Source organism: Anas acuta, chromosome 20, assembly GCF_963932015.1.
Source record: "Anas acuta chromosome 20, bAnaAcu1.1, whole genome shotgun sequence".
Lineage (NCBI taxonomy): Eukaryota > Metazoa > Chordata > Aves > Anseriformes > Anatidae > Anas > Anas acuta.
Genome location: NC_088998.1, coordinates 10,320,176 through 10,345,687, shown reverse-complemented (window position 1 = coordinate 10,345,687; position 25,512 = coordinate 10,320,176). Strand labels below are relative to the sequence as shown.

At 37.3% G+C, this 25,512-nt stretch overlaps 1 protein-coding gene across 12 annotated transcripts in view; it reads left to right on the top strand.

Moving 5' to 3' along the window:
* Positions 1 to 25,512, top strand: part of DENND1A (DENN domain containing 1A) — a 191,663-nt gene that overhangs the window by 155,518 nt on the left and 10,633 nt on the right. For 5 of the 12 annotated variants that reach the window (XM_068657019.1, XM_068657022.1, XM_068657026.1 and 2 more), the window contains 3 exons: positions 1,320 to 1,451; positions 16,870 to 16,929; positions 21,375 to 21,463. In XM_068657019.1, coding sequence (XP_068513120.1) covers positions 1,320 to 1,451; positions 16,870 to 16,929; positions 21,375 to 21,463 — 281 coding nt within the window. Of the gene's footprint in view, positions 1 to 1,319; positions 1,452 to 16,869; positions 16,930 to 18,090; positions 18,152 to 21,374; positions 21,464 to 25,512 lie in introns of all 12 variants that reach the window. The other 7 variants (XR_011089169.1, XR_011089170.1, XM_068657020.1 and 4 more) reach the window with 4 other exon arrangements.

Genomic DNA, 25,512 nt, shown 5'->3' with positions numbered 1-25,512 from the left:
CTGTTCTGGAGCCTAAGTAGGAATTTGACAGAAACTTGTGTTTCTCATCATTGAGTCGTTCGGTGTCTCTGTTACTAATTCAGTGCACTTTGTAGTATTTTATAAAGACAAGGCAGCATTGTGCCGCTGGTGGAGGGAGAGGGGAGGAAAAAGTTTTTCTCTCCGTTTGTCCTTAAGAAGTTGTTAATTTCCCCGCGATCCTTATGCCCATATTGGTGAACCAGTGCTCTACCAGCTGGATCTAAAAAGGTCTCTTGGCTTCTCTGTGGAGCAGACAAAGCCCCTTAGAAAGTCCATCCAGCTTTTTGTTTCATTTGACCTAAACACATTAGGTCAGTCTGTGTCCAAAGGAACCATTTCTAATTGGCCATCAGCTTACATGTCTCATTATTGTACCTTAGCAAGACGGAAACTTGAGGGGGCATGTCAAAGGTCAGTGAATCAAAGCAATGTCTGTGTCAGCAGCCAACCTTAGGTCAGTCTTGCAGAGCTACAGTGTGTGCAGGTTTCTCTCTATATTTACCAAGCATTATTTCCTTGACATTGTTGCAAAGAGATTTAAGGTTTGGGGCCCACTGCGTTAGAGAATGTTTCTCAACTGACTTTCAAACTCTTCTGCTTTACTGATTCCTTATGTCTGCATGCCTTTGTCTTTTTCAAAACCTATGTTAGACATACCATACATACACTTGCCAAGTCTTGTAACCTAGGTTGATGGGTCACTTTACTTCTGAAGATGAGGAGTAATGTCAAAAGCAAAGCAAAACAAAACAAAAAAGCATCCAGCTAGGCAGCAGTTTGTTTTTATACAATCTCCTGAAGGCATACTCAGTATACACAGACTCAAAGATGAAATACAAAGCTAACTAAGCTGTGAGTTTGATCTCTCCTTGCCACTTCCACAAGTAATTGTTCTATTACAAATCATTCTGTGAAGTACATAAGTAGAATTACTGTTTTCATTTAGGTTTACAAAATAACAGAATAGCACTGTTTCCAGGTTTCTGTTAACTTTGTTCTTAGAACAGGAATGTTTGGTTCACTGTATATATTTCCTGGCTTTTTCATGTTTAAGTCAGACATTTTATTGAATGTATCTGTTTGCATGCAACATTGGTATTTGGAGGAGAGAATGGTTGTGTACAAAACCTTTGATAAAGTACAACAAAATGCTTTATTCTATTGATTTTTCCTTTTCTGTTCTTTGTTTTTATTTCCTAACGTCAAAATGGTTAGTGTTATCTAGCGTCTCCATTGTGCACTCCACCCTTAAACGAGAATGTTCTGAGCCATGCTTTTCACCTTTTGCTACCATACAGGATGTTGCTGAGAATGGGTGTTCTACAGCACCAGAGCAGTCTCTACCAAGGACAGCACCTTCTCCATTGGTTGAAAAGAAGGACCCTAAACTAAGAGAGGACAGAAGACCAATCACAGTACATTTTGGTCAGGTATGTGTTGGGGTTAGGTTTCTTTAAATTGTGTGGCTCAGGAAAGAGCAGAAATAGTTCAGAGAAAAGTCATAATAATAAATATACCATTTGTTTCTTTATTTTATGCAACTGAATGATATTGTTACAGGTTTATGATTGTTGTATCTGTATAAATGGGATTCTAAAACCTGATTTTCTGGGGCTTGCTGATTCCTTTTGTTCATATGATGATTTTGAAGAAAATAAATTCCAAGTTAATTGTGGGTGGGGAAAAAGGCATTATTATTATAGCAATTTTAAAAAGCTATTTTACAGTTGTTTTTTTATTTTTTTTAGTATGCAAGGTACTGTAGTCCTCAGGATTGAGGATGTGTCATTTAAAATGTTCTCTGTTACCTAGCCAGGTCATTAGTGTCAATATGGAACATCCAACTAGTAAAGAATTTTAACGTTCTTTGATAATTAAATGTAATAAACTAAAATGAAAAAAAATCAAATAATAGCTTGTGTACTCTGTATTTCAGTATTGACAACCAAGTTGTGTACGTTAGTTACTCTTAAAATGTTTCTTTCAACATGTTTGCAAAAGAGTGTTGAGAGTTTTAGTTGTGTGTTTTTAAGAGCTATTTATTTTGAAAATGCTTTTCCGTGATAATCACAGTAAATTCAACATAAACTGTTTACTATTAGTTTGCCAGTATTACTTTACTCAAGAATAATATAATTTATTTGCATTCCTTTCTTTCTCTTTGTCTGTTTTTATAGTATTATGATTGGAAAACACAAGTTAATGTTTTATTTCTTCTAAGGAAACACAGTGTGACTATAAAACAATGGTATAATGAATGGGAATTATAAAATATGAAGCAAGCCAGATTTTCAGATAAGTATTTATTAATAGAAACAAGTCAGTATAACTGCACTGGCTGCTTAGGTATTAGGTAGAAGTGCATAAGATATAATCATTGCTCAGAGCAATGTTGTCTGTATCGTTTCAGAATTTGATTCATTTCTTTCAGAACTTTTTCGAGTGTGCTAAATGTAAGTTCTTGGAGGCTTTTTTTTTTTTTTAACAGATTCTCTTCCAATTAAATATTTGCAGTAGCAATTTATTTTTCACTTACTTTCTGTGCCAATACAGTTGAAAGGAATTGGGGCTACTGGAGAAACATAGCCATCTAGTTCTGGCAGGAAAACATGACATTTCATTTAGAACAGTCAAAAATCTGATAATATTATGATCTATGTTCAGGTTTTGCCTTTAGATTTTTATGAAGGATGGTTCAAACATTTTGGTAAATTTCTGAAATATATTATCAAGTGGAAACTGTGAATTTAAATTCAAGAGATTTTTTTTTAATGGTCACTTTCTCTGTGTCAAAAGAAACGCACACTGGCTATGATGAGAGACTCGCTTGCTAAATGCTTATTGCTGTCATTATGTTACAAATGTCAGTTTCCAAAAAATCTTCCAACTTAGCAGTGTAGGGCTATCTCACTTAGACCCTTTATCCTGTCTTGATTTCTTTTTTCCTGATAGCCCAGTGCCAAACTGAAAATTAAATCATGCTTTCATTCAAAAGGAAAATGTGTTCAGGTTTATGAAATATAAATTAAGACTATTGGGAGGGGAAAAAGCAGCATTTACTGTTTAAATGCGAGATGGTTTCTAACTAGTGATTAAAGAGAGAGATTTTAGTGTCACTTTTAACTCTGCCTGAATACAGTAGGTGGGAACAATTAAAAAGCCACAAGAACTCTGAAATAAGGGCTGTTTGTGCATTCACAGTTCTTATAAACTGAAGAGGATGAAAGAGGCTTTTTTCTCATTGTCACTTGCTTTCCGTGTCTGCTAGTATTATGCTGGTGTATATGGCAAAGGCAGACTTTTTTAAAATGCATGCATGCGGATTAGGGTCAAGCCCTATGTATCAGTAATGCAGTAAGCCTCGTCCATACCACTGCAGTGAGAGAGCCTACCAACAGCAGCGAGATGCTTTAATTGAGACATGCTGTCAAAGTGACAAACACATTTGCATACAGTCTATTTATTTTCGTTGGAAAGGTCTGCAGTCTGCTGTTGGTTGAACATTCTTAATCAGCTCGCTGTAAGTGAGCCGGCAGCTAGCTGTCCTATGCTAGGTGCTTCTCTTCATTACATGACAGATTAGCTAAAGGGGGATGGGCTGGCAAGCCAGCAGCAACCTTTAATTTTAACTCATTATCTCTCAACATATAGTGAGTTAGTTTCTAGCTTTTCCAAGTACAGTTGTGTATGCGCAGTTGTTAGGGTACAAAAAATGCCAATAAAATATCTTGAAATGCCTTTGGATGTATAGCGCTTCAGCTGATCGTTCTAAAACATTTAGCAGCAATTATCTAACTGTATGAGATTTTGTAGCGTTGTAGCTCATCTTGGTGCATGGTTATCAGGCATTGTTTGAGAGGGCTGTTTATTATGAAATTGTTTTAACGGTGGATTCTGTAATGGTAAGACATTGTAGAAAAGCTCTCCTTGACTATGAGAAGGATTTTAGCCTGATAGCCTAGGACAAGAAAATAAAGATTTGAACAAAGTATTCTTATTAAGGGTATAAGAGACTATTGCAGCTACTCAACAAGTAGCAAAAGCGATACAGGGAACCAGGGTTTCATGAATGTGAGGAAGGGGGGAACAATTTGCAAACCCCTAGAAATGCACAAATTATTATATATAGTGCTGAAGATTACTGTCTGTTTGGGGGAAAACTGAGGTTAATTATAGTAGAAGAAACAGTGTTACAAGGAACATTCTTTGTGAATATCTTATTATTGAGTGCTTTCTTCCTGCCTTTTGCCTTATAACCTGACCAAAACTTACTTAAAACATCTCAATACTTAATGCATGTTCAATCACTGCCAAAGCTGACCTTAGGATCTTTCCCAGTGCTGCCAGGCAGTGCAGGCATTGTTAGCCCACCAACATGTGGGTTCAACAGGAGAGGGTGGAACAATTAATACAAGTAATGTGTAACTCAGTTATTTGTAGCTTTTGCTTCCGTGCATGCATTTACGCTTTTTAGGTAGAGTACGTGTATTTAGATTTGTCATCTTTTGTCTGTGTGGATAATACTGTACTTTGTCACTGTGGTTGTTTTGAACACATTCCTTGAACACGCAAGCAGCTATTAGTGTCTACTGTCACAGGACCCACAGCTTGAACCCTTGAGGTCAGTTGTCATACTGGACCTGGTTAGGCTTTTTGTTGGTCTTTCCTTTTGGTTGCTGTCCTAATGACTGCAGATATTTTGGTTCTCTTTATTGTTCTTTTATCTTTTTAATTTTATCTTTTTATTTTCAAAATACAGGTCTTTTCATAGTATATTTTTCAGATTCTGAGCTTACATTAATACTGCTAAAGTCATGTGTTTTTGCTACAAATGTCTGCTTCCATCACTGTTATATTATTGGCTAGCTACAATGATAAGGATGCTACACAGAGCATAACGTTAAGCAGTCTTAGAGCTCTTCCACTCTGTGATTTTCATTTACTGATTGATCTGTATAGCATTTGAATGTTGTCTGATTCCAGAAGTATGTTGTCTGGGGAGCTTTTAATATCTCTACACCCTAAATGAACATGACTATTTATTAGCTGCCTTTATGCTCCCTCCCCCTAAGCCCCTCAAAACAAGAAATGGAGTAGGGCATTTTCATTTTTTTCTTTTTACAAGACTGAGCTATGCTGATAAAGTACTTTGTTTTTTTGGGGAGCTTTAGAGGCACAAGTCTCAAATATCCAAATATTTGAATGGGATAAGGAATATTTATACACATTACATATGTTATAGACAAAAACCAAAGAATTTGGGAAATGTAGGCATCTCTTTAATGATGGTGATTGTTACTTTTTCAAGTAACACAAGCAGCTCTTCACAATAGCTTGCTGGGTTTTTAATGAGCAGCAGCCTTTCTCAGAACTTCTGTGTATATTTTTGCATTATCTAAAGGGACACACACATACATATAAAATCAGTGATTTTGCGAAGGGAGGAAGATGGTTTAATATAAAAATCTGGTATTTTAGAATCCCTTTCCTTCATAAGACAGTTTTTTTACTATGCTTCTAGTACACTGGAAAAACACCTACCATGTCTGTGTACGACAGCTAGGAAAAGAAATGTTGTATGATTTTTAAATGTTTAAAACTTTACTTAGGTCAGTGGACACACTGACCCGTCACTTTAACTGTTGCAATTGTGTGTCCTGTTATGTATAGCTGTGGCTTCATTAGAGCCTGTAGCTTTGTGCAGTCTGAGGTTGTGGGTGCTACGTGGTCAAACAGAACGCTTATGTTTGGCAGAGTTGCAGCTCTCTTAGGGAGTAAAGAGAACACTTTATTTTCAAAAAATATACTTGTTTGTTTTTATACACCCTTTTTGTTATAACACACTTTTTTTTTTCTTTTACCTACCTTTATTCTAATGAAGTTTCTGCTCTCCATACTATTTCCTACCACTCTACCAGAATTAAGTCTTGCAGCTCCTGTCGAACACTGCACTGACTGTTCCTACAAGAACCTTCTAGTTCATACAAGATCATTACCTATGCCCAGTCTTCACATCAGTCTTTGGGAGGTGATGTGGGTGAGCCTAGATTTTTTAAAAATAAATGTACATTTGGGAAGATTCCTTCTCTGGAGCTTTTAGTCAGTAGTGCAACTGGTCTGGTAGAGTTAAAACAACAAATGATGATAAGATGCTAAAATCATTGTTGGGGAAGTGTGTCATTTCATTAGAAGCAAGATATACTGGGAGATCTATTCAGCTCTGTAATTATTTCTAGTACAATTAGAATGTCTTTTGTCAGCTTTGGTATGTTTGTTTTTGTGGCTTATTTATATTTACCAGAAAATAGAATATTTTATTCCGTTTATGTGACAAAAGGTAAAGCCTAACAGAATATAAAAGATTCTTCCAAGTGTGTCTTTACTTAAGAGATTCAATCATATTCTATTATCAATGCAAACTAGGGCGAATTAGTATTTCAGGGACTAATGTTAATAATAATGAAACAAGTAGAAAATATACTCATGTAGTAAAGCAGCTTATCAGATTGTGAAAAGATTAGTTCAAAGTTCTTTTCTGAGCTGATTCTTCTAGCTATTAAACTTTCATAGGCCATAAAATTGAAATTGCCAGCTTATTTGCTGTTTTGTTCATTTGCTGTGAAGGAACTATGCAGACTTGTACATTTTTTCCATTCATAATCTGCACCTAACATGCAGAATGAAGAACTCTGCTTTATAGGGCAGGTTTCTTCTTCAAGAAGATTAAACAGCATTAAGAGGTCAGGAGGAGGATGGGGAGAGACCCAGCCAGCTACATTCCAGAAATGCAAAACTGGATCGATGAGGACAGAGGCAAGCAGGGGGAGGGATTATCTCCAGTGTAAAAGAGATCAAGTAAGGAAGGGAGGAGGGCTGCTTTGCCAGACCCTGTGACTCCCTTCACACCCAAGTGCATTGGAATAATAGCAGATTCCCCTGGATAACAGCAAGCATTGTGTGGAACTGTGGTAGAAACCAAAGGGGAAAGGGGAAAACAAGTTCATTTTGTGATATTTATGCAACTGTATGCTACAATGGCAGAGCCAGCCTCCCATTCTCCTTGCCACTCTGAACTATCCTGACAACAGAGATAATTAAGAAAATGAGCTTCCATTCTTCTCTTCCCCACTGATGAGCAATATGGTTTCCCTGCTCTTTCGGCTGAACCACAGAGTTTTCTCCCTATCTCTGTTCAATTCTTTATGGATTTAGTAAAAGTATAAGTCTGATTCTTAAAAATTCTTCTGTCTTCAGAAAACATAATTCCTACCCTTGTTTCTTCTCACTACTGTCTTTGACTGTTCCTTTCGGAAAGGACTTCAGTGTTGCAAAATAGAAGTCAGTTGGTGAGAAATGAAAATGTGTTGGCCCAGAAGCACTTGTCCATCTAACGTCTGCTTGAGACTACTGAAATGTCCAGGTTCTTAGGGGACAGTGCTTTTAGTAAGGGGAATAAAAACAATGTCAATGGACAAGAAAATAATTCATTTGATTGAAATTCTGCTTTGTGATGTGCAGTATTTGCAGAAATGACAATCCATGGGATAAGAATTATCTAACTAAAAGGCCTGCGCTCTTGTCATGCGTGTAAATATTTGACAAGTGAGACCTGGCTCTCTCTTTACAAAGATATACACCACCTGCAGAGCATACCCAAAGGTTACTGCCTCTCATGCAAACACTTGCCAGTATTTCGTAATGAGCAACCAGACAGGTATGTCATCTTTGGCTGCAACAGCAATACATGCATGTAGCTCCTATTACATAGGAATTCAGACTTTGCAGTAAGATTTTGTGGCTCCAGTACTGCATCTAGCAGAAGCGTTCATTTCATGAAGCATATTCTGGGCTTTGGCTTTTACTATTTGCCAACTGTCTTGGCATTGCAAGTGCTTCTTAGACAGCGGTGATAGAATAAATTCACTGCCCTGGTTACACACAAGTCATATGCCATAATGGTTGGACGTATGGAGAAAATACTGTGGTTGAGCTGACCTCCTAGGACTCTATGACAAGCAGTAGCAGCTGTAACACGTCTGTGCAGAATTTCCTTGTTAGTCCTGTTATGTTGAGGAACCCATAAATACGTTGTAGAGAATATCTTGGTCCATCACTGCTGGCATGTGGAAGCAGAATTGTGCTTTATAAATAATACATACATATAAAATAAATACATCAGTGCATGCAAGGCTGACCAAATCATCTAGATTGACAACTTGAGAAAAAGCTCAGCGAGTCTTATGGATGACTTGCTTAGTGTATCAGTGCAGATCAGCATCCAGAAGCTTCTTACGTGTTACTTTGCAGTTAGGCCAGAACTGTTTGAATCGACCTCTGATGCCCCTGGATTAAACTAGAATGTAAAAGGGAGAGAATATGAGAAACATATGATTCTTCAAACTGCTAAGCCCTCTGTGATTGCTTATTTGGCCAGGCATTTGTTGGATTTACCTTTCAGAGCTGGTCTGATTAACACCTAGTAAAATGGTTGCACGGTGCTATGCTACACATACAGGAGCCATGTAATTTTGTATGTTTATATGGGGGAATATCACCCTAATTATGCAGACTTCATGAGTGAATGATGAAGCTGAGCCAAACAGATAGTCATTGCTGTTTATAGAATTCCTTAAATGAGAGACCATCTCTCTCTCTCTCTCTCTCTTTTTTAATACAAGTATTCTGCTTGCTAGAGAGGAATAGCTGCTAATAGATAATAAGGGATATGTCTGTTTTCCAACACTTTAAATCATGTGGGTTGTGTGATCTTGGTTTGAATTCCACTATCAGGCCCACAGAAAGCCCAGTGTAAAACTGACAAAATGACCGGTTAAAGAAGAAAACAGGCAAAAATAGTGTGATTTTTTTCTTTATATTTAAAATTGCATTGCTGTATTTTCCAGTGTTTTAAATGAAAAATATATGTAGTTAGTTCCATGTTGACAATGTCCTTGAGGATTTGACAGTGAGATTTTCCAGCAGTTGCTCTTCGTTAGAATCCTGGTGGTGTTTAATAAGGCAGCCGAACTGCTGGCACCTTCGGTTCTTGTTTGTTCTCCGAGGGCTCGGGGCTGCTGCAGTAAGCACATCGACCAGGGCTGATCATTACAAGGGCGTACGCCACCATGAATAAAAATGTCACACGTTTTCCCATCTCACAGCGGTACAAAATGTCAGTCCTGTCAAACAGACATTGCAGGTAGCAGTGAGCAGTCAGTACAAATTGGGAAGCCGAATATTCCCCCAGCTTTCTGATATTCTTCATTTGAAACAGAAGAAAAACAGTTGTTAACCTATTAGCTGTGATTTTAAACTCTGCTGAGATAGTAGATGGATAGACTTTAACACATAGGGATAAATATATTCCTGGGGTCTGGGATTTTTTGCAACACATCTCTCCATCCATGTATGTTGAGAAACAGGTAGAATGAAAAGAAGCCACTATAAAATACACCTCATTTTGGTAGAAGTCCTTTGGAAATTTGAAAGTCTGCTCTATGAGATTCTTTCTCAAAACTCTTCCCTGTTTATCTTTGTGAATAGTTCTGAAAAACTTCCTTGCTGTTTTACTGGGAATCCAGAACGAGCGGTTTTCTTTCCTGGTCTTTTCATCCTGAAATAAAGTAACAGGTGATTGTGATTTCCGTACAAATGAGAGTTCTGCTGCTTTCAGCCATTACGCAGATCATATAAGGTAGAGTCCATGGGATATGTTATCTTCTGGATGTTAGATCTGTGTTAGCACTATGAGCATAGCTGTGTGTTCACTGAGTTATCCATCAGGATTTGAGGGATTGAAATTGTCAATGCAGGATTCTGCCATTATTGCAGTGACTAGAAAAAATGTGGTGCAAAGGACGAATAACAAAAAAAAATTGGTACAAAGTCACCAGTGGTTGCTCTAAGGAGGGGGAGAGCAAATAAAAGGGGATGCAGTGGTCTATGTAAAAGTGTGTGTCTCAAAGAAATTCACTTAGAAGTTTAGTTAGTAGGTAGAAATTTCTTTGGTTTTGCTCTGACATCTCAGTAACAGAAAACAGCTGTATGCATTTGAGCTAGTGAATTGTTACAAATTACTCCCTTAGCCGAAGAACTATAAATGCTGAAGCAAACTGCAAAAAGGAAGGCTCAGAGAGGATACAGAAATGATTAACAGAAACAGAATGATTAGAAAGTGTATTAACTAATGCCAGCCTGCTCCTGGCTTACTCATTTACCTGTCTGCAATGATTCTTAGTCATCTAGGTCCTTAATACATTTAAAGAAAATAGGAAACAAAGTGGAACTTTTTTTTGAACTAGAACCACTCTATATTTGATTGAAATAATTTATGTTCTGCAGGCATCTGTTTGCATGGAAAGAGATACGCACCACATATAGCTTAATTTACAGTGGTTTTTAAACTGTGGTCTGCAAGGTTCCTGGGATCTGTGCCAGGTAAATAAGAGGCTGTTGACAGTTCCCTCCTTTGGAAAATTTCAGGGATCTTCAAACTGCAAGTGTTGAATCACATCAGTTTAATACAGTTAGGTTTTTTTACAGTGTTTTAAAAGAACTGGATATGCATACAGATGGGAGGAGTTCAAGGTTTGTTCTCAACTGCACAACAGATAAGTGAAATAGAAGAACTAAGCAGTCATAATCTGAATCTGCAGTGGTATCATCTTTCATGGGTTCATACTGCTCCTTTTTACAGTACATGAATTCCTCAGTCACTGGAGCTAGGAAGTAATCAAAAGTCTTGACAAGTCTTTAAACTACAGATACTATTACAAGTTAACCACTACAGCATAGTATTCCTCCCATCAACATCATATAAGAACACATGCTGCTTTGGGGCACGGCCTGAAAATGTCTCTGTTCAACACTTACTGCACATACAGGAAAATATATCCATCTAATTCATGAAATGCTTCCTATTTTCTGTAATTGCAGACAGAAGAAATAAAATATTCAATTCTGCAAGCAAGGGATTTACTATTTAAACCACATGTTTTCGTAATAGCATAAATTGTAAACAGTAATATTCTACAGAAGTAGTGTAACCTGTGCTTCTAGGATTTTCTTGTCCCTTGTACTCTTCCATAGCAAGCAGATTAAAAGGGGTAGCTAAGAGCGCTATTTGCTTCATTGTGGTGGAACACTTTAACTTGACAAGATATTCATGATCCTGAGACCATGCTCCTGCTCTCATTTTTGGTTTTAGGAGTGATCTGTATCTGGCTAGTAACCTGCAAGTCCTAGACTTAAAGCAAACTGTGTATGTTGTACATTATAATATTTAGTTTTTTTAAATGTTAGCTCTTCCAGGATTGTTTGCACAGTGAGAGATGAATAGATGGATGTTACAGACGTTACCAACAGAGGATGGGTTATCAGTGCTCTGTGTCTCGATGCACTGTAAGAAGTCAATGTTTACCCTTAATGAGGAATGACAGAATTGGTCTCGGCCAAGAGGCAGAGGAAGCAAAAGTAGACTTTAAGAAAACCCCTTCCTTCCCTTTCTGTAAAATGCAAGTTTCTTCTCTGTGATGTTGGGATGGATCTACATATCTTTGGCAGTACCCTAGGACACTGGGTGTGACTCAGGCCTGAAATAAGGATCTTTATTCTGCTTTAGGGAAAACAGGAGCTTATAGGCTCCTTTGACTTCTCTCACTGTCTGGTTCTCTGTTATGTAATGAAAGATTCCTGGCTAGAAAGGTTAGGGGAATAGTCCTTGTTTTTCTCATTAAACATTCAATTGTGGCAGACTCTTCGCGTTCAAAAAATTTTGGCACAGCTGTAGGCATTACTACATTTTTGCCAAATTCACACTACCCTCCCAATCTACAAATATGGCTTGAAGAATAAGACATCCCTTAAAGAGAAAAAAAAAAAAGATTTTTTTTTTTTTTTATCACAGGACCCAACAGATTTCTGTTGAAGTATTTCAGAGTGTAAATTAAAAATATATGCTGTAAAGCATACGCTGTTCTTGTCATCCCAGTTTGTGAGCTGTGCATATGGGAGTATGTAAAAAGCAGTGTGTGTGCTGTGCAGGGATCTGGATGGGTAATAAAACAGCTGCCTCATAGATTCCATCTGCTTTCTGTACTGAATCTTTTTAGGTACCATACATTTTTCAGTGTTTTTATTCCCCTTACCACCCCCCCTTTTTTTTTATTGAGTGTTTGCGTGAGGTTTAGCATATTTTTCCAAAGTCAGCGCTTCGGATCCTTTGCAGCATGATGTGTTTGAGCACGGATGCATTCAGGACAGTGCATCTTTCTTTCATGTCTCCTTGTCTTTAAAACATACAAACAGTTTTTAAACCAGACCTGTATTTCCAAAGAAAGTAAGATACTTATGTAGAAAAGTTTTGCTTTGGAAATCATTAGAAACAGTACTAACTTGAGAGTGAGAAACACTTCCTTGTGTATGTACTGACAAACCAGTTTTCATCTAGTTGTGTTTCCTTTATGCATCTATTCCTAGTTGCACTTGTTGCTGCGTATGAAGTAACACCTCTAATTTACTGATGAAAGCAGTGTTTTGAATACCACCTTAACAAAAAAGATCTCAACAGACATCCACAGTTAAGTTTGAGATAATATTCTGTTCACGAAATGTTACTTCACAGAACAAAAGTGATCTTTTTGTAATGTTTTCCTTGGTATAAAAAAATGAAATAGCTGTATTGTGAAAGTTCCTTGGTTATGTAATAGGTACTTTATGATCTGTGGGATGTATAATTTTTAAATATTCTCTTTTACACTGTAAAAATACTGTAAGATTTTTTTTTGCTTCTTCCAGCATCTTGTAGCTTAAAATCGCTTGTCTGGTAATTAGTAAAAACAGTGCCAGATCTGCAGTCATAAAATTGGCTTCCTGCAAATTTTCTTTGTGTCTTGTTGCTTCAGAAGTATTTAGAATAAGACAATTAAGAAAATATCTAGAGTAAAAAGGTATGCTGGTAAACAGCTATGGGTAAGAAAGTGCTAATTTAGACATTTCTTCCCTTTGAAGAAGAAAAAAAAAACTGTATTATACACATTTAGGAACACACCTAGAATAGCAATTTAGTGGCTTTTAGCAATGTAGCTATGTGCTGTTTTGTACCCATTCATCCTTACAGCACAGGTAATTAAGTTGGTATTCCAACACAGCTTCCCCTACTGACCTTTCAGAAACAATGTGTTTTGCTGCATTAACAAATTAGCTTCAAATCAGTGGCTTTTCCAGTAAATATGGTCTTCATATAATTCAAATATCCTGCCTTATCCCATTCTGCTGACAGATATTAACATCAACATTAAAAATGAAGCTCTGGCAAAGGACAAATAACTGTTACCTGGTAGTGGACCTCCATGTCAGCTACTCCTCACTGCCCTTTGCCTCTGCTCTCAGAACTTCTCATTCCCTTTCCTTCTCTCCTGCCTTTCTTTTCTGTCCAACTAATTTCCCATGTTGCAGAACCTTGCTCATAAATGTAGCATTTGAAACTTCTGCTGAAGTATGCTGTGTGCTGCTTCTTATATAGACACACCTTGCATTGTTTTGTCTTGCTACTTGAAGAGAAGAATGCTGGTAAGAGGTGGCTGCAGGTATGATATCACACCTGAGCTTCTGTTTTTATCTTGTGTTTAAAAAAGTCTATCTGAATTGCAACAACAACAGCAAAATCTGTCACTTAAGAATCCCCAGATAAAATGGAAGCTGAGGTAACTACCTCAGTAAGTGTTGATAACTCATGTGATTGCGTTTACTATAAAACTTGAGAAATTCTGTCTTCAGAAGTCATTGGTTCTGAAATCAAGTAATTCAATGAGAATCTCAGCTTATGTTTAAGAAGAGAGTTTTTGACCCTCTTGAAACCAGAGAAAACTTTAACACAAAGTCAACTTACCCTTATCCCTTAGAGACCAAAAGGAAAAAAAAAAAAAAAAAAGCATGTATAGTTTTGATTTCAAGGCCAACAGCGTGATGTTTTAAGGTCTGAAATCATAATTCTTGGTCAATTATGACTAATAGGAATAACAAATCAGTGCTGAGTGTGGTTTAGCTACACGTAAGGAATATGAAATGAGGTGATAGTCCTATTAAACTCCTCTAGACTGTACTGGCATATGTAATGTTTTTTTTCTTTTGTGTGCTATTTGACTATTGTATGGGTATTTGTCCATTAACATTAGTAGTTCAACTTAAAAGGATACTCATGTTGGTGGCTCTTTTAACACAAAGTGGAATTTTCAGATCTCCCAAAATACTTAAAACTTTATTGCCATTGATTACTCTAACAGCGATGTAGTAGATAATTAAGTAATCCTGTCACACATTTTCTCAGACATATTTTTCCTCCAGCATGTATGTGGGTGAGCAAGTAAAGTTCAGTTGTACGTGTCCTTGCAGTGACTATAATCAATATATTGACCAGCTCGCTAGGAGATAATCCTCAGTTGCTGTGTTGTCTGTCTGTCTTGCTCTCTGAAGGGCCTGCCTTTGTCACACTTTTTTAGAAGCTTAAATAATACTGCCACTGTTCAATCAGTTAATACTGTTGATGCTACAGTCTTGCAGTGTTTCAATAAAAAAAAAAAAAAGTCCTATTTTGTTTTTTGCTGTGGAAAGGAAAAACTGATTCCCTAATCAAAGCAGCTTCCAGGGCTGTAGTATGGTCTTTGAAACAAACAAATATGATCAGTGATACAAACTAACAGTGGAGAAATAATAACATCAACTTCTTTGTGAAATGTTAAGTGATACATTGTAATTCTTATATCAATAAAATCAGATTTGTCCAGAATGTAAAAAGTTGTGGAAAACAAGTTGCTCAAGACACTGCTAGCCATGGCTTTAGGAAAATGCTTAAATTTCCCACCTAGATAACTTACTCTTACTACTTATTAGAATTTTCTAATATAGAAATGTCCACAATTTTTAGGTAACTAAAAGTGAAAAAATAGAGAAATGAAGCATATATGCAGGAAGCTTTTTTTTTTTTAAAAAAAAAAGTAGTTTGTCTAAGTAGCTATGTATGAAGTGGAGGAAGTGGATGTCTTTTAAAGGAACTAGAAAAGTGCAGATTTCAGATTTTCTCAGCTGTTCCATTATGCTTCTGAAACATAATGGAAAATAAGTATGCCATGTCACGTAACAAAAGTTAACTATATTTTAAATTTGTGCTTTCAGCCTGGGTAGGTACGAGGGGAGGATGCACAGCACTACAATTCTGTGACTGAATTGTATAATAAAAGGTACAGAAGAGAAACAGTGCGGAAGGGCTAACAATAGCTCACCACTGGCATTTCTTTCTATTTTTCTTTGTTTTCATGGTTACTTTCTTGGAAAATATGGTGGGAAGCTCTCTCAGCTCTCTATTCCAGGTGCCTTTTTTTTTTCTCCCATCACTAACCCCAACACTCACCCCAAAAAGCTGAGCTGAGTGCATGTGCAGTCTGGCAGTCCTCCAGTGACACACAGGGACGAATGAACCAATGGATGCAAATTATAACTTAATGGGAAATTTGAAAGGAAAGTCTGAAAAGATGCAAGAAGAGCCTGAAAATGGTGTGGTAGGCTGGAGTTGAACCATTACACAGCATGAGGGTATTGAAAGGGAACGTGTGTCAGTCTAGAATAAAGACTACGCTAGTAAGAAGTTTAAAACTGCTGAGATTTGAATCTGGAATCTTTTTTGAGAGAGAAATAGAGTAATCTGTGTAAGCTTTCTTGTTATGTCTGAAGAACCTGCCTGCTGCTGCCAGTTCCTTTTCCTTCTCTGTATGGCTGATGGGCTTTTGTCCATGGAATGCACCCTGCACTGGGGCCAGCGATGCCGTCTTTGTTATCTGGTCGCAGGCATTCAGAGGAATTCCTGTGTGCTCCTCGCTGAGGGCTCTACTTCTCACTTTAAGTGCTAATATGTGTACACAAGCTGCCACAGAAAAGACATTAACTTTGATCTTGTTTTCAATATCAAAGTTGTACTTTAGGATGATTTTATTTAGAATCTCATTAATTATCAGTGGGTTCCTTGTCTAACAGAGTATACCTTAAGATACCATCTGTGTGAGGAGAGTCATGCTGCTGGCTCAGTCAAAAGCAAGTGAATTGGAATGGCTCCAGCACCATTACAAAGCAATGAGTTGGCCAACTGCTAATTTTAAAAGTGGGAGACCAAAATAAGCTCCTCAGTGCACTGTTCTGACTTCATTAGAACTGTTGGTGGCTTGGGGGTTTTAGTTTTCTTTACAATGAGTTGTCCGTGAAATGTTTGTGTTTTTTTTTTTTTTTTTTTTTACAATGCATGTACACACTTTGCTCTAGGCAATTTACACTTTCATCCACTACAGTTAGTGTATGGAAGGTTTAAGTGACTTAGAGTTTTTCCCTGTGCTCTTAAATATATTTTTGCTGGTTTGAGGCCTTTAGCATAAGTTTTCACAAGCACTAAAATTGTGCTTGGGATTTTAGTGAAAGCTTGTTGAATATCCTGCTTTGCCGGATTCTTTCAATTTGTGTAAATGTTGTCTAGAACACTTGGACCTACAGGTTAGAATCCACTTTAAGCATCTTTATTGTTTCAGTAAATGTTGGATGATCTGATCTGGAGTATTTATTGATCATACTCCGTTTGGTGTAATATAGCCTATGTCGAGGAGGCAGATAGAGCTACCAGTCCTATTGCGACACTTTGTAGGTCATGAGATTGTCATTATTATGAAAATAATTGCATTTTGTGAGGTGAGTATGAAGCTAAGGTAAATCACATTGTCCACTTGAACTGTTTTTGCCACAAAATCAGAGGTGTTTTCATGTAGGTGACTATTTAATTTACATATGACTTAAGTTTCCACTTTGATACAGCAGCAAAGACTCCGTCCGCCTCGGCCACCGCCTCCAAAGATACAGCGTTCATCTAGGCCCGTGAGTAGCTGGTAGTTTTGTTTCACTGCCACAGCTTAACACTGCCTGAATTGCTCTCTTAGTAGCATTACTAAACCTTGGTAGTTTGGATTGTCAAACTTTGCAAAAAGGCAATGTGTAAATTTTGCACCTAAACTCCCTTCTTCTCTGCTGCGGCACAGCCCTGGGACCTGCATTTATTCTGCTTTTCTTTGACGAGTTCTGCAGCTTTCAGTCAGTTCTGCAGGTAACTGATGCTGCTGTTGCAACGTTTGTTTTTACTTTTGTGGTGTTTTCTTGAACAAAACTCTTGCTAGGCTGGGATAAGTTTTTAGCCAGTGAGTTTTTGAAGACTTGCACTAAACTCAAATATAAAAGGAAGCAGAAGTCTGAAAAGAAATTATTTATTCTCCACTAGTTCTGCTTTAAAGTATTTTGGGACACTTAATTTTTCTTTCTCCATGGAATAGATGAGTGAACACACAACACACAAAAAAAAAGGCAAACTTTATTTGGTAGAACATTGGTACAACATTATGGAGGATATACATATATATATTGTTTTCATATAAAATGCAAGCTGGAAATCTCTTTAATTACATAGAGTAAAAAATGTAGGCACAACACGTTGGCCTGAGGAAGTGAGTCTTCCATAGAAGGACTACACAGAAATTGTTCTTAGTGCAATACCTGTGTTGGGAAGGAATACCTTATCTAAGCAAGTTTTAATTCAAAGCCATGACTGTAGGCCGATTGTGACACATTAACTGTACCAAATGCTTTTAAGATTGGAGACAATACTGGGTCTGTATTGGTGACTTTTTTATTAGTACAAGAACATGGTATCATTTAGGAGGTGTCTTGCTTTTGCAACAGCCTTGAAAGGTATTTGTTTCTATTCAGGACTTCAGTTTCATTAATATAATTTCACCAAAAAGCACATAGACCTCACTCCTTGCTTCCTTATGCATAAATGTACATGCATAGGAAAAAGAGAGATGCAAGTTTTCAAATCTAATCTTGCTAAAACTTGTTAAAAATGTGTAGTTTTGGATGAGCAGGCAACTGGTTAACAAGTGCACTTGGGTGTGTGTAAACTTTTGATCTTTGGTGCATGTTCCTACATTACATTTCAATGGCATGTTTTTCTTTTCCTCCCTCTTTTTAACTCTGGGTGTTTAGCTTAACAGAGTCATTGTTATGGATTCCTGCACTGAAGATTTCTGTTTTCTGTGTTTAAAAGGTAGCATTGACTATGCTTATATGTGTTCTCTTAAATGTAATTGGTGTGGGAGGCCCTCCAAGATTCATTACACTGGGAACAAACCTTCCCTGGTACTAAGGAGTCCTCTTGTTTTGTGCTTGGCAGGTGAAGCCCCACGAGGGCTCATTGCAATTTCTCTGTACAAAAGTTGCTGAACAGTATTGTTCAGATAGAGTATTTGCTACGCGATTGTCTTGCTAAGACTGTTTAATCTCCCAGCTGTAGTGCGTTAATAGTCCTCACTATGATGTGTTTGTGTCAACTGTCTTTGTTCTCAATGTGACTGATAAAAGGTTGGAAATGTAATAATAAAAGCTCCTGTTGCATTCATCTAGCCACGTCAGTAAGTGGAACAGAAATGCATCATTCATCAAGAGGAAATTCAAGACAAATATAAACAAGTGCAATCAGTCCCAAAATATGCTTGTATCAAACTTACCTAAATTTGTTGTTGTTCAGAACTGTTATTTGCCTTTTATTGATGAAATACATTTTTTGTGTGTAAATAATACTGTGAGCAGGCTGCTTCTTACCTGTCTTAGTCTTGGCATATGTTACAGAGGTGGGTATTATCAAGTAATTCATCCCAGCCTTTTACAGAAAGCCTTGAATCAGGAGGCACGGTCTCTCTGCTCTTCCAACCAAGTCCACATAATACCAGAATTGCTGAGAAATGCTTACAGTTCTCAGGCTGTATCTGTTCTGAGAAGGAATCCATGGGTACTGGACCTTGCAATATGAGTCATTACTAATAGTGAGAACAAAAACACAAACCAAAGAAAGGTTAAAGAAGCAGAACAGATATGTTCTTTACGTTCTGCTGCTTTGGAGATGAATTGTAGTGATACTGTGAAAGGCTTATAGTTCATAGAGAACTGTTTAAATTAATAGCGGCTGTTTGGAAACTTCATTCAGTTAGAAAAAGTTAAAATATGGTAATTATTCATAAAGTTGATGGGGACAGTAATAGGCACATTTAACCCTGTACTGGATGTTTACCTTTATTCTCTAGGCTCTGTGCTCATGTAATTGGATTTCTTTTCTACTTTTGGATTTGATATGCATTTAACACTGCCTATTTATCTAAATAAGGCTCAAAATCCAGCAAGGAGTTGGCTTGATTCCTGGCTTTTCCCTGCAGTCCCCCATGAACAATGCTGTAAATCCTACTTAGCATGTCACCCTGCACTTTACTGGTCTGGTGGCCCCATGGAGCCATCCAAAACTCTCATCTCTTCCCCTCATCACCATCACTCCCCCAGGGTACCACCCAAAAGGTGAAAGTGTTCACAGCATGATGACAAGCCAGCTTTATACACCATCTTCCAGCTCAGATTTAATTAAACAGATTTCTTTCTTCCTCTCTTCTCCTTCTTGCTCTCTTCTCCCCCCAGTTCCTCTTGCTTTTCTCCCCCCACCCTTGCACACACTCTCTCTCCATTGCTCACTCTCTCTGTTTTATCAGCCCTAATGAAGCAGTATTCTTCATCGATCCTGCTGATTGCCAGCCCATTCCTTTTGTTTGTTGGCACCGAGCCATTCAGCCGCACTCTGACAGCTCAGCTCGTCTAATTAGCTCTGTTGTTCTTTTCCCCATGTTTCACCACGTTGCAAGTTCAGTTGAAGTTGCCACAAACTTAATCCTTCCATTCCTGCCATAAATTCACATTCTTAAGCTGTCTTTATTGTAGAGAGGAACAGCCTTGTGTGGGGAGTGATCTTCAAGACCTTAACATCTGACCTTTGTATAAACTCTTTTTCCTAAGAAATAGTGGCAATACATCTCTGGATTTCTTCATCATATCTGCTGTACACCATTTCCTTTGAAATGAAAATTCAATACAATAATCCTGCTATTATCTTCTGCATACTGTTGTGTAGTGCAGAATCACTGCACACAGTTCAGTGTTTTTTTCCTAGCAAGAAAATTTGAGCTCTACGTTCCTTAAAGCACTGAGAAAACAAAAAACAAAACAAAACAAACACACACATACACACACACACAAAACCTACCTTGCAGAGGTGGTGGGAAGCCCACATCAGTGCTATGATTGCAAACAAATTCATCACTCATACAAAGAGTGCTCTGGTTGTAGGCCTTTAACAACTTCTTTTATATTGTGGCTATTAAAGAGAGCACGAGCCCAGGAGGGCAGAAGTTGAGTTGTATTCCTGAGTTTATTTGAGGGCTTTGGGGATTCCTTTTGGTTAGCATTCAGTTAAGCCAAGTCAGACTCCATTACAGGGAGGATAGTACTTCCTTAACAAAAACTGGAAAGCTTGTTTGTACAGCCTCACCCTGATGCTCCAAGTGTTCATTGCCACATTTGACACAAAGGGATAAATTCATCAACAGCATTTCTCATTAGTATAGGTAGGCACATGCATAAATTTGCCTATATAGTGATGGTGTGTGCTTATTCCTTTCCTTGAAGTGAAACTTGTTTGCTTGTGGAGCTAATATGGGTGAATTAAGCTTGGTTTTTGAACATCAGAAGATGATGGATATGTAATTTAAGATTGGATTGGCAGCAACATCACCTTCTACAGAAAACCTTTGTATTTTATTACAGACAAGAAAAAGATACACTAATATATCATCAGTGATGACAATGATAATATGTCTGGCAAGGTTTTCTGTTCAGCCTGCTGAAGGGAACCAATTTTTTTGTGAAATATTATTGTAACATTTACTCCAAGTACATTTTTTTCAGTGCTTACTTACACAGAAGTCTTTACCTGAGGAGCTGGCTTCCTATGAACATGTGGACAAAAGGATCAGGATGTCAGAGCTGAACTCCAGTTTCCAATAATGTGCAAAAACACACAGTTCTTTCCATTTTTACACTATCAACTAACTGTTTAGGTGAAGCTTACATTTAGGGAAACCTTCATATCAGAAAATTAGCCAGTACCAAGCAGGACAGTGGAGCAAATTTTCATTGAATGGCTAAGTGTATGTGTTTCACTTGCAACTCAAAAGCATGGGTTTTTGACTTTTTAACGAGTTGTGGATCACCGTAGTTTATATTCAAACTGATTAATTTGTAACGTGGTTGTAGCAAAAAAGTTTAAAAGGAATTCCAAATGGAAGATACCTTTAAAATAATAGTGGTTATGCATATTTTGCCATTTATGTCTGTTATATGATCAACTTTTGCAGTATTTAATGAAGTGTCTTCTGTGTGTGTGTATATAATAGGTTCGTCCTCCAAGACCTCATGTTGTTAAGAGACCCAAGAGCAACATTGCTGTGGAAGGACGAAGGACTTCAGTTTCTAGTCCAGAACAGTAAGTAATTACATACTTTGCAGCTCTGCTTTTCTCTGGTTGTTGCAGTGGTATTAATAGACAGTACATTCAAAACTAATAATAATAATAATTTTTAATGATAAAAAGCTTTGTTTAGAATTTTTGGAGGAGGAATGAGGAAGCATGCAGTAGTACTTTCCAAACGTCCAGTGTTGAGGCAGTGCAGCCTTAGCACAGGAAATCCCATTGGAACTGGACTACAGGGCCATGAGATTGTTGCACTGATCTAATCTGTCACAGAGATTGCCTTGTCATTCAACTCTTAACTGCAGCATAAAGTGATGCATATGTCATAGACACTTTGCAGTACTTGCTTATGTCCCACTCTGTGATGGCTTTATTCTCAGGAAAGTGAAATGCTTTAGCTGGTGCCCAAGACTATAGGGTAACTGCTGTATCTGAAGGTCCTCAAATCCCATAAAAAGAAAAATGGTTTACTTTTTTTGATCACAGCTTTTTTCCACACATGTACCACTACTGTCACCGCTGTATATGAGCGAAAAAGAGGTGAAGGTTGGACATTTCTCCATCCTCATCCCCCTCCAAGTTATATGCATGGCTGAGTTTTTTCCCAGTCATTTTAGGATATGGGGAGTGGGATTATGGCTTTTAGATAAAAAATGGTCACTTTAAATCCTACAGGTGCATTTATTCATTTTATAGTGGAATTTGGTTGCCCTCTTGTGGAATAGATTGCAAATCCTGCAAAAGGGCTCATGTGCTTTTACAGGGTGCTAGTTGTCCTTACACAAAGATTAAAGGTTTTTTTAAAATATTTTTTTTTCTTAATGTATAATACAATGACTTGCTGCATGGCTGATATACTAGGTGTAATCTGGGTTTTAATTCAGCTGTTTTCATAAGCTATGAACTTTTTGTTTTGTAAAAATGATTGGTACCAAAGATAAGATGATTCTTTATAGCTATAAATTGACTTACTATTCTTAATGATCATTTTAAGTATCTAACTGTGTACTTAAAAGATCATGTAAATGGCTTACCTAAGAAATAACTTGAGGCCAGTGCCTTTGAAATAGGTAAGGACTCACTAATCCTACTTTCTTTCCTTGGTGATTACTTAAATTGATATTTGAATAAGTGAAACATTTTTTAAATAGTAATAAAAGATTATCATGAGGTTTTCCAAGAACTTTTATTTTCTGTTCCTCTAACAAATAATGTACTGATATTGTCCTAAGCTGAAAATATGCCAGTTGTTTTATCTTAAAAAATAAAAATAGAGATAAAAAAATGTTATTTTTTTTTTTTTAGGATAATCCTAGAATGAATGAAAACACTAGTTTATATTTTTGTTGTTGTTACTTGGTAGCATTCTTACTGCAGATCAGAGGAGATACGGTGAAAGCAGTGACAGTGCTGAGAGGGTGCTTTTCTTGACCTAAACTTGACAAAAATCTTTTGCTTAATTGCACTGATTCAAAAGTTAATAATTAGCTAGTTATGCTCAGGTGCTCGTATGTGGGATCTATTTGTGAGAAGCTTCTGCTCAAGGAGAAGTTCCTTTTTATATTTAAAATTAAGGCTATATTTTTGGTCTTGAATGATTGAAAATGAAAGCTTCGGGGACATTTCTCAGGATAGCGGATTCGGTAGCTCAGACTGTGACTCTTGCGTCCTCCCGCCGGCTGGTGGAGACATCCCCGGGACAGGGTGCCACTAACCGCTGCGCAAGCCTCCACAGGAGCGAGCTCATTTTGGTGCAGCCTGTTTTCCGTTTGTGATGTTGCCTGTCATCTGAAAAGTAAACTGTCACGTAGGTGTCCTTTCAGTTGTTACATTCATTAACGCATTTCTTATATTATTAGGAAATACGTATCTTAGCTTACATGAGTTAATTTTTTTAATCTATCCAAAAAAGCAGTGCGGTTTTCTTGCACTGTGTGCTCATTTGCTAGTCAAACTTAAAACACAGCACAGTGGGAGCAGTGACTCCAAAGGACACACAAATGTCAAATTTAATGACAAATTGTCATTAAATGTAAAATATATAATTTCTTTTTATTATTATTATTATTTTAGTTGTAAAGTAACAGGAAGAATTTGCAGATGAGAGCTCAGAAAATGCTGGATTACTGCCTAGGGAAATACTAAGCATGTGGGACATTTCTCCTTAAACATAAATTAGTTGTTCACAGAAATAAGGTGTTGCATTTTTAGCAGATAGACAGCTTTTTGAGAGCTCTTTTTTACACCACAGCAAGATTTCCTATTAAATGTCGAATAGGCTTCCAGAGTGCTCTAGGATCTGTCTTCTGTAAGTACTGACTAGCTGGCGTCCAGGGCATGCAGAGTAGGAGGAAATTAAAATAGGAAATCAGAGGGTCAGGCTTACAATTAACAGCATGTCAAAAGGCTCTTGGGCTGGCTAAACCCATGTCAGTGCTGCAGCAGTTCATTATGGCTTTCCAGAACTGGTGTAGGACTTAGTAGAGAAGCTAATGGCTTTCCCTTATATCATATGAATGAAAATAGGCTGCAGTGCAATAGTGGGTTATTACACTGAATTTAGTATGAAATCAGCATGATGGCTGTGTTAAATGATACAGGCTCATAAAGCCCATTAAATTCCAGTTGTTGTAACCAGGCTCTTGAAACTCTGCCACACAGAACTTGTGTATGGTAAAGGTTTACTATGGCATCACTGCAAGCAAGGATCTCTACTTAGAAAAAAAAAAAAAAGCTAAACCAGCAAGCACCTATTTGAACAAGGGTGGCTAGAATCAAAAAGCAAATACCATAGGATATAGGAGATAGACTTGCTGTGTTGCTGTGGTTCCTCTACCATGAGAAAATTGATGTAGAAAAAGCTAGATACGATGAAGGTAGTGCCAAGAAAGCAGATGGCCCAGCAAAGGGATAGCAAATGGGAAAGAAATGTGCTGAGAGCAGTCGTGCTTTTTGTACCAGGACAAGCAAGAACCTTAGCACAGGGTACCCCTTTGGGAGCCCTGGTCCTCTTCCACTTTTCCGATAGGATTGTTTACAAGAAACTTTAATTCTGGAGCTTATTTCTGCCACATGGTTTGGAGCAAACCTACTGAATGTATGCAGCTTGCCTCTGTAAAGAAATACAGATATGATATCTGCAGGGGAAATTGGTGAAAATGTACTTATTATTGTGAAATAGGATGATAATGTGAAGTGACTTTGTAGAATCTTGCATCTAGATCTATCAGAGCAGGCAGAGGTGTCATCCAGCTTGTTCCCACTTTAAATTCTTTGTTCCTATTTCCAACTTCATAGAAAATGTGTACAAAGTTCAGAAAAATTATAAAACAGTTACCTGCCTTTCCTGGACACAGTGATCAAAAGCTGTTGTTTCTGTTACCTAATTGAATGATGACTTGTGAGCTTTTTTTTTTTTCCCCTTTCATTTAAAATTTGCTGTATGCTAATATTTTAGTTTTTCTTGGAATATTCTGCTTCTGTGAAAATTCACAGTATGCAACGTGTCACTTTAAAAATCAAATATTTTAATATTTTTGCTAGCTCGCACTCAGGTGTACTGAGTGTTCAGAATGTGCAGGAAGGAATTCCAGCGATGGGTCTATGCTTCGTTCATATTGAATAGTTATTAGGTAATCCCCTCAGTCCCAAGTCTCTTATTTCATACTGGAAAGAAAAAGCCAATGCATCCAAATCCCTCATTCTCTTCATTTTACTGTCTAAGAGGGACAAATTCCTTAATTCCCCAGAGTTGCTATACAGCTATTCTTAAAAATAAAAAATAAATCCTTCCTCAAATTTGGGAAGTCCATTTTTAGGAGAATAATGACAAGTCCATACTACCCCCTTTGTATCACAATCTCTGTAATCAGGAAAAAGCAAAACAGTTAATAAAATAAACACATTTAATTTTCTCATAACTGAACTATTTTTTAAAATTATTACAGAATTCTTATTAATGCCCAAATCCCATACTCACATTTTCTGTATGTATTTTTTCTATCTCAAGTACATTTAGGTGTCAATTAAATTTGAAATATCTACATTTGTCAGCATTTCAT